At 28.7% G+C, this 9,660-nt stretch overlaps 2 protein-coding genes across 2 annotated transcripts; both read left to right on the top strand.

The window, feature by feature from the left end:
- The first annotated feature begins 1,786 nt into the window (after nucleotides 1-1,786).
- On the top strand, nucleotides 1,787-4,633 carry LOC111316093 (protein BOLA2-like). Its single transcript, XM_022918107.2, has 3 exons — nucleotides 1,787-2,048; nucleotides 3,972-3,994; nucleotides 4,087-4,633. Exons 1-3 carry the CDS (start codon nucleotides 1,986-1,988, stop codon nucleotides 4,280-4,282), a joined length of 282 nt encoding a protein of 93 aa, XP_022773842.1. The 5' UTR covers nucleotides 1,787-1,985; the 3' UTR covers nucleotides 4,283-4,633.
- A 383-nt stretch (nucleotides 4,634-5,016) lies between these two features.
- On the top strand, nucleotides 5,017-6,847 carry LOC111316092 (fibrillin-5, chloroplastic-like). The gene is made up of 7 exons (XM_022918106.2): nucleotides 5,017-5,417; nucleotides 5,548-5,663; nucleotides 5,744-5,866; nucleotides 6,086-6,184; nucleotides 6,282-6,326; nucleotides 6,430-6,503; nucleotides 6,632-6,847. The coding sequence occupies exons 1-7, from the start codon at nucleotides 5,153-5,155 to the stop codon at nucleotides 6,714-6,716; spliced, it is 807 nt and encodes a 268-aa protein (XP_022773841.1). The 5' UTR covers nucleotides 5,017-5,152; the 3' UTR covers nucleotides 6,717-6,847.
- Nucleotides 6,848-9,660: the final 2,813 nt, after the last annotated feature.

Below are 9,660 nucleotides of genomic sequence, written 5' to 3'. Positions count from 1 at the left end.
TTTCAAAATTTATATAAAGAAAATTTTAGTAAATAGGGATCTAAATTTTTAAGTATTTTTATAATATGGTTAATGGTATCTTCATTTTTTGTTTAGATTTAATCCCTTCTTTGAACAATCTTAAAATTGCATTTATTCACATTAGTTTGTTGCATTCAAGAATCTTTAATTTTTTTCCTTTTATTTAAATAATTAAAAGTATCCAGGAATTTTATCTAAATTAAGGATAATAATGAGTTACCATTGAAACAAATATGGCATCTTCGTTCTCATATTCGATTATAATATTTATACACATTTTCGTGCTTGAAAATAACCCAAATATTCTACTATAATTTTTAAAAATTATAAAATAATTAAAAAATCATAAATAGAATCCCGAAAATTAATTAAAAAATTAATTCCATTTTTTACGTAACAAAACCAACAAAACATTTTACAAAAATGAAAAAAAAAAAGTCCTTAAAAGCATACAAAATGGTCTTTAAATAATAATGGTAATTAAAGGAGAAATAAAAAATAATAAAAAAAGGTCTTTGAATATAATATAGTCAAATTATAGTGTTCCTTAAAAGCATAAAAAAATGGGTTGTAAAATATTTTTTGCAATTTATATATTTTTGTAATAAATTTAAAATTTTAATTATAAAAATAAAAGAAAAATAAAAAAATATATTTTATATATGTTGAGTATCGGATGAATTGATGACGAATATTACCTTATTTGTTTTTTTTTTTATTTAAATGTGCTTATATTCAAATTTGATTATCCAATTAATATAACCACTGAAAGCCCGAGCTTTGCTAAGGGAAATAAAAATTTTATATGTTTTTTATCAAAATAAAATATATCCATCAATAAATATAAATAAAATATAAATGAGAATATATATAACAAAATATATGCATATATAATAATATAAATAATAAATAAAAAAATGTAAATGAGAATATATATACACATAACAAAATACATGCATATACAATAAAAATAATAAAATGTAACATTGGTTATTAACCAAATAATGTTAAAAGCGACATGCATAATAAAGTGTGATTGTGAAGTCACTATAATAATTTGTTACAATATTTCTTATGATATTTTAAGAAACATCTTCACTAAAATTCTTTAATTGATGGTTCAAAAATCTAAATCAAATCCATTAAACATTAATCATAATCCTAAATGAATCTCATAAAAAACTAATTAAGGTCTCGAATACCTAAATTAAAATTAGTTAAAGGTCTAAACCATTAACCCTTAAAATAATAAAATAACCCAATGAACCTAAAAACATATTTTAAAAATCAAAAGTGATCTTAAATTATATAATTAAAAATCTTAATTATCCTCAAAATCATATTTTATACATCTTAGTTGGCACAAAATTATGCACCAAAATCCCAAATGACTATTATATTAAGTTGGGATAACTCAAATAAATTATTTAAAGTTAATTAAAATTCTAAATAACCCCTAAAAAAAATAAAATAGCACAATTGGCCCAAAAACATATGTTAAAAGTCAAAAATGATTTTAAATTATATAATTAAAAACCCCCAATTACCCTTCAAATCATATTTTATACCAAATCTTAGTTGGGTTTGTATAGTGAGAATAACTTTAATATATTTTATAGATTAGATTACAAAATTCTCTTCATATTTGTGTCCCTCTCTAATCAGAGAACGGATAACGCTCCGGGTTTTAACCAAATCAAATAAGTTTTGACAAAAAAAAAAAATATCAAATTAATTATAACGGGCTTTTAGGAAAGGTTAGGCCTTGCACAGCACATATAGTCCATAAAGTGTGCTCCACCCAAATGGAATCTTTCCTTTATATTTATTCTTCACTTGGTATTCTGGTAAAGGAATCTTTGGCCTAGTTTCGTGTCTTGAAGTTGAATACAAACAACAAAACCATAAAATAAAGAAAGATAGAAAGAAAGAAACGGCAACAGAGAGACAGAGATAAAGAGAAGATGGGAGTAACAAAGGAACAAGTTGAATCTTCATTGACTTCAAAATTGAAGCCTTCTCATCTGGTATCTTCACCTCTATTTCAGCTTCTTTACTTTTTGTCCTTCTATTCCACTCACATTTATATATTTAACGTAAAGGTGGAAATTTTGAGCAACCTGCAACTGGGTTGTTTTTATTTTCCTGTTTTCAATTGATTTTAGGTTAAACCATGTAATTGTAAAGTAAAGGGGCTTTTTTTTTTTTTTTTTTGCTTCCTAATCATGTTTCCTCAAATATAATAAACCCATGAACATGCTTTAGCTATTTGCTTTTTGCTTTGGAAGAAATTTTTTTTTTTTGAAGAATTAAAGATTAAAAGTGTGTTTCTATTTTTAGAACAAAATTCATGATGTTACTTTTATGTAGTACAATTATTTTCTGTTTGTTAATATGAATAAGTGAAAATAAAATTGTGCGAAATGCAAGGGGATATGGGTAGAACTTCAACTTTTGGTTGAATACTTGTGGAAAAGAAAGGTTTGAATAGATGAGAAATTGAGAATCATGCTGTCACTCGTCAAATGTCTGAGAAATAATCATTTCTTTCTAGCTTCGAGGAGATTGCGGTGGAAATATCTTCATCCTTTTGGAATGATTGCTCTAATTTAGGCTTGTAACCTAGATTCTATCTCTGGGGTACATGTACTTGTTTCTCACAAGGCAACTCAGCTATCATTTGCTGCTCTCCGGGGGCCCTAGTTCATTATTTATATGTAACCATTAGTGTGTCTTCCCATGTTTATACAGAAAGCTTTGTGATGAAAATGGTTTTGAAATTAATCTTAATTTTACAGCTACTTGGACCCGGTTTTGAGTGATGTCAAGAATGGTACCCTATAATATTGGCTTTGGTTTCACTTGAGGGGAGAAAATCAAAAGCTAATTTTCCTTTTTGTTTCTAAAAGGTTTGACAGTAACATTTGTAAAAGTCAGGTTAAGTATTCAAGACTTAATGTTTAAATACACTGGTAGTCATTTATGAGGAGTAATGATGCCTGTCTAGTCTCTAGTTGATATATCCTCAAGCATGATTGTCTGAGTTTGATGAGAATTAAACTTTTTTTCATTGTTGCCTGATATGATTATGAAGACTGTAAGATCGTTTATTTGCAATTCTTTCGTTGGCCCTACTTTCATTGCTAGAACATGGTAGTAGTTTCCAGTCTATTCGAAAGCATCTGATAAGAAGCTTAACAAAGTATCCTGCATGCTTTTTGAAATTCTGTATCTTTCTGACTAGGATCCGGATGAACATTATGGACCAACTTATAGAAGAAAGTTACTGGTCATTTTCCAAATAGGTTTATATACAGTGTTTGTTTTGCTGGAAAAGATTAATTGTTTTTAATGGTGTTTGCTATTCATCACCTCATTTAGATTGTATTATCCTCTTTGAAGTGTCACCTGTCCTTTTTTTTGTTTCTTTTGTGCATTATGAGGGATATCTTCCATAAGAACATAGCTCCATGTTCCCAAATGATTTTGAACTCATGACTTCATCCTTCATCTGATTCATTTGGAATGAGGATTTGGCCTGAAGGTCGTTGATATCTAATGGCATTAGTATCCTTTTTCCCTATGAATATAATTGGAGTATGAGATTACATGTTCGATCAAACATGACAACTTCATTGCCTGGAAGGTACTTGAACTTGACAGCTTCTTTGCCTGGCAGGGTTCCCTTCCGAACCAGTTAGTCTTAGTTCCTTGTTGAAATTTCCTGATCAGTTTTGTTTATGCAATTGCTATTTGCTAGAAATCTAACTGCATTTTAACTGGGAATGAAACCCAACTTTATTATTATTATTTTTTTAAATTACTTTCACGTGCATTTTATTTATTACTTAGACTGGCAAAAGCCTTCCTAAAAATTGTTTTCTATTTTGATACCTGTAAGTCTGATGCTATTTTCACGTAGACTCATTTTTTTTACTTGTGTGTTTCAGGAAGTAATTGATACATCAGGAGGGTGAGCTTTATTCTGAACGTGTCTTATTTGAATTTCTTCACTAATGCATCCTTCTTTTTGAAATTTTATGATGAGTTTTCTTTTTGAATCAGGTGTGGTGCAAGTTTTGCAATTGAGATTGTATCAGAACAATTCCAAGGGAAGAGGCTTCTGGAGAGGCATAGAATAGTGAATGCTGCTCTTGAAGAGGAGATGAAGCAAATCCATGCTTTATCAATAAAGAAAGTTCTCACCCCCGAGCAGTGGAAACAACAGCAAGAAGCTGAAAACTCTAAACCAGATGCTTAGAAAGATGCTCAAGGAATTCAGACATTTAAATAAGAGTTCATTTAGCCACTTGAATTCAAATAATTGGGTTTATGGCTTACTGGGGATGGGTTGAAAACTATCTATTTGACATGCTAAAATAATGGAAGCTCGACATGCTAAAAGAGTTGCAAGGAGTTGGCCCAAAGAAGATTGTCATTCTTCTTTTTCCTAATCTAAAAGGCCCCAACACCAAAAAATAAAAGCTCTGGTTTAGTGTTGACTGTCTTTGATTAAAGAATGAAGATATATTGACTTTAATAATGCATGACTCTTAGTCTTTGTTACGGATATGCATCTCGAAGTTGGGTTACTCACCTTTCTGTTTGACAAGGTTTTGGATTTGGATTGTTTTTTTCTCATTGCAAAGTATAAATTGCCAATATTAGCATCTTAATATTTGAAAATATAGCCTCTAATCTCAAAATAAGTTGAGAGTAGATATGAAAATATTAAATATGATATAATGATATGATATAAAAATAATATAAATAATATTAAAAAGATTATATACGGGTTTGATAAAAATTAAAAGAATATATTTTATTTTTGGTGTATGGACTTAAATTCGAGATAATAATTTTGATATTTTATGTGTATTTAATATGAAATAAATATAATAAAAATATATAAATGATAGGGCCAAAATCTAAAACAAACCAAAAAAAAAAAAAAAAGGAAAATTAAATGACAACCGTACACATACATAATGGCGACAGCAAATTCAAACCTATCAATTAACTAGTCGGCAGGTCTCATTCCAGCTAAACTTGACATCGCCCTCGGCTACTGGCCGTGACCTTGGCTTCTTTGTCTCTCCAAAACACAAGAGAAGCAAAACCTTTTGCACCAATGACTGCTTTCATTTCCAACAAGCTAATCCAACCTACGAGCCAAGCTCCCCAAGTGGTTCCTCGGATATCCAAAATCAAAGAAAGGATGAAAACTTGCAGAGTGGTCTCAACCACATATTCCTTGACTAAGAGCAATAGATTCAGGCCCAGTTATACCACCAAAGTTGCTGAACAGAACGCCGGATTTGTCGGTGACGAAGAAGTACAAGAAGAGTTTAAAACACTTTCTCATCTCAAAACTAAACTCTTCCAGGAAGCCAAAGGTAAGGGCCATTGGAATTTTCAGTCCATCTTTTTCTTCTATTTAACTCTTCTTTACATAAAAGAATAACATGGTGAAGAATTTTGAGGTAAAGATTGAAAAACTTGTTGTATTTATGTATTTATTCAAAGGAATCAATAGAGGGATTTTTGGAGTACCATCTTCAAAGAAATCTGATATTGAAACTCTGGTGAAGCTGCTAGAATCTCAGAATCCAACTCCAGATCCTACCTTGAATCTAGAAAAGGTAAAATTTCTGTTGTATTCTATTTATGGAAGTAAACTAAAGGATATAGTTACAGTTTTGTTTCTATAAATGGAATGAAGGTGGGTGGCTGCTGGAAGCTTGTTTACGGTACAATTACAATCTTGGGTTCAAAGAGAACAAAGCTGGGATTGAGAGATTTCATCACCTTGGGAGAATTTTTCCAGACCATTGATGTTGAAAAGGTATATATATGAATTTATGATGAGATTTTCTTACTGTGAAAGTAACGAGTTCATTTACTACATTTCTTCTCCAATTTCAAGAATTTGAGAAATTTCAGGGACTTATATCCAGTCATATTACTGAATTTAAACACTGGTGTGCCTTTTCTATATGAAACGGTGTTTGTAATGTGGTTTGCCTTTTACTAAACTTTAACATTTGGTCATGGAAAAATGGAGAGCAAAGCAGTTAACGTGATCAAATTCAGTGCCAGAGGATTGAAATTGTTAAATGGGAAGCTGACAATTGAAGCTTCCTTCAAGATCACGTCCAAATCAGTTAAAGCTCCAACTCACTTTCTGCCTTTTCCTTTAACAATATGTTCAACAAACATATAAATCATGATGGAACCGTTTTCTGTCTCAAAATCTGCAGAGAGTTGATATAAATTATGAGAACTCAACCATAACTCCTGACCAGGCAAGCTGCAAAATTTTTTATTGCCACTTTAGCGGATGAATACTCAATTTATCACTCTCTTAACTTCAAATTGAATTTGTTTTTCTTTGTTTGAGAACCATAGCTGATGAATGTCTTCCAAAAAAATTACGATCTTTTGCTTGGTACCTTCAATCCAGAGGGGTGGCTGGAGATCACGTATCCTTTCATAGTACTATGATACATTGCAATTGATTTACTCACCCAACATTTTACTAGATCTTTGAGATTGGCATGGTAGACGCTGCAGAAAGTGGTTGGTCCTTTACTTGGTTTGAACACTGCAGATATGTAGATGAAACCATGAGGATAGGGAGAGATGACAAAGGGAATATCTTCATATTAGAAAGATCAGAAGAAGCCACAGTCTAGACATCAATTTCTTGACATAAATTCTATTGTTAACTTTAAGCTTTTCAACATTTAATTTCACACAAGCTCCAAATTTGCTGAATTCAGTTGAAATTTCTGATATATATCACTTTGTTTTCTATGTTTGAGAAGGGGTAGAAAATTCAAAATGGGTTTTTTTTTACATGGTGTAAGTTCCCAAGGGCATCATCAGGGTTTAGTCGGGAGAGTTTGTCAGCATATGCGTTTAATTTCACATAGAATGTTTATTAGAATGATCTTCAGTTTCAATAGAAGGATGATTGTTTTATATATATATATATATATATATATATATATATATCAACTAAATTATGTTATAAATTTTCGAATATTTTATTTAAACTATACGTAAAAATGTCAATCTCATCTATACACAATAGAAATCTAATTTTTTAGGAATGGATATTACATTATGAGTATGAAAATAAATATGTTTTTTAAATTTTTATTGGGTGTAAAGATTGGGACAGGTAATATAATACCCGTTTTGTACCTATATTTTACATATATATTTATATATTTTTAGTAAATTAATTTTTTATTAAATAATATAAATTTTTATTTTAGATTAATTAAAATTAATATATTTTTATTAAAAAATAAATATTAATATATATTTATAAAAAATTATCTAAATATATCAAATAAAAATAAAAAAACTTAAAAATAAATTTTGGTTTTTATTTTTTAAAAAAGTTATATGTAAAGAGATTATTTATACTTATTAAATAATCATAGAATCGAGATAAAATAAATTTAAAATATTCCTTGAACGTAAATATAGATATGAGGATGAGAGTAAATATAATATAAAAACTTAAAAGATAAAGACATAAAATGCTCTACTCATTCCTTACCTATTAATATTTCTAACTCAAATAAATTCACAAGGTACGGCTTCTAAATAAAAGGAAAAAAATGGCTGAAAAGAATCCAGTTGAAAATTTACAAAGGATCAGATTTCCCAAATGGATATACAGCTACCTTACCATTGACATTTGACACGTAGTATCTCAACACAATTATAGGTACTAAAAATTCTATTTCCATAAAACTCACAATTCAATCTGAACTTCTGCTTTTTTTGTTTGTTTCCTTGAAATAGTCTGTTTCTTTTTGTTACTTCAGCAAATAAATTTCATATTTCATCAATCAAAAAAAAAAATGTTTCTTACTGTTTTAAGGTAGCAAATAAACGTATCTTTTCCAATCTTGAATATATATATATATATATATATATATATAAACAGATCTATTTACATTAATATAATTCTTACACTTTATTATTGAATTAAAATTAAATCCATAATTAATTTGTAAACCAGTTTCTTTTTCACTTTTTAATCAGTCACACCTCAAAGCCTAAAACAAATATGAAGCTTGTTAGGAAATTTGGGTAGGCTGCCACGTTTCTATAATTGGAGGTGACAATCGGGCTGGTCATGTAGGTTTTTAGTCATTTTTATTTAAATAATTGGGATATGACGTTCAAGTTGTTCATGTTTATAGTTTCAATCGAAATTATTAAATTTTAAAACTAAATCAATTAATTTAAATTATTTTGAATTAAATTTTTTTAATCGTTGAAGATTGAAGTTTAAGTTTGAATAATTTCATTTTTAAATTAATTTAAATTTAAATTATTTTGAATTTAAATTGTTTCATTTAAACAATTTTTTAATATAATTTGATTGACCATTTAAATAATTTTTTTAATCTAATCAGATTTAATCAAATTTGAATTTGAATGAACAAATTTTTTGAGTCGGAATAATTTTATCCACTGTTAAACTCAAAGCAGTCGCACGTCTGGCAATGAAATGGAGGAGGCCAACTATCGAGGCCATAGGGCATTGGACATTGTTATGGGCCATTGATCGGTCTTGATAAGTATTTGGTATATATTTAAAGGAGGCCCATGCTCATCTTGGATGAAGCAAAACTATAGAGCAATGCTTTGACATTTTGTAGGTTTTGTCGTGAAAGGAACCACTTTAACTTGTTACTTCTACTACCATATATGAGTCCCTTCAATCTTAACAAACTATTTCACTTGACTTGTTATTATGTTGGTGGTAAGACCATTCTGAATCTGGTATTTGTCCAAACAATTCATCACTTGATTATCCTGACTGAGACTTCTTCAATAACAAGTCTTCTCGCCAAACATGAAGCTCAACCGATAAGATCTCATCAATTCTAAGCATGTTTTCCATAGTTAACAATTTGCTCCAACAAATAGGGTTTAAAGGCAAACATGAAGCTCAACCAATAAGATCTTATCAATTCTAGGCATGTTTTTGATGACTTAACAATTTGTTCTTTTAAAGCAGTCATAAAAAAAAAAAATTTGCCTTAATTCTTTTTTTTCATTTTTTTATATATTTTTTTATTTTTTTCTACATTTATATTTAAAATTTACAAACAACAATGTATCTAACAAGTATACTCCGCTCACAAGTTTGGCACTTCATTGCATTCAAATAATGGATTTTTTTTTTAAATTTATTGTGATACAATAAGTTTTTTTATTGTACTTATATAGAAAAAAAAAAACATTGGAATGAATAAGACACGAGATGATTTACAAATTTTCACTTCTTTTATTTTTACATTTTTATCTAATGGTTTTATTTGAAATTTTCGTTTATTTTTATTTTATTTCAAACTTAAAAAGAAACTCAATAAACATGTCCACACAAAACAGCATTTCAATCACCAACTCATGCATACCAAGGTTTAAAATGAAAAACAAGAAATTATATAAAAACCAAATAACTTACAAAACAGTAAAACAACATTTTAATCACCAACTCATGTATATTAAGGTCTAAAAATGAATAACAAGAAATGATATAAAAATCAAATAACTTTAAAATCAGGATTGATTTTTGAAACTAGGATTGGTAAAAGGTATTAGACA

Source organism: Durio zibethinus, chromosome 24, assembly GCF_047325235.1.
Source record: "Durio zibethinus cultivar Kanyao isolate XHJ-2024 chromosome 24, ASM4732523v1, whole genome shotgun sequence".
NCBI lineage: Eukaryota > Viridiplantae > Streptophyta > Magnoliopsida > Malvales > Malvaceae > Durio > Durio zibethinus.
Note: the sequence above shows the minus strand (reverse complement) of the source record. Positions and strands in the feature narration are given on the sequence as shown.

Excerpts from the sequence above, each read along its gene's own strand:
- LOC111316093 (XM_022918107.2), top strand. The coding sequence starts at position 1,986 with ATGGGAGTAACAAAGGAACAAGTTGAATCTTCATTGACTTCAAAATTG. Across the intron at positions 2,049-3,971 it reads AATTGAAGCCTTCTCATCTG|GAAGTAATTGATACATCAGG; the intron begins GTATCTTCACCT and ends TGTGTGTTTCAG. Across the intron at positions 3,995-4,086 it reads GTAATTGATACATCAGGAGG|GTGTGGTGCAAGTTTTGCAA; the intron begins GTGAGCTTTATT and ends TTTTTGAATCAG.
- LOC111316092 (XM_022918106.2), top strand. The coding sequence starts at position 5,153 with ATGACTGCTTTCATTTCCAACAAGCTAATCCAACCTACGAGCCAAGCT. Across the intron at positions 6,185-6,281 it reads TCAAGATCACGTCCAAATCA|AGAGTTGATATAAATTATGA; the intron begins GTTAAAGCTCCA and ends CAAAATCTGCAG. Across the intron at positions 6,327-6,429 it reads CAACCATAACTCCTGACCAG|CTGATGAATGTCTTCCAAAA; the intron begins GCAAGCTGCAAA and ends TGAGAACCATAG.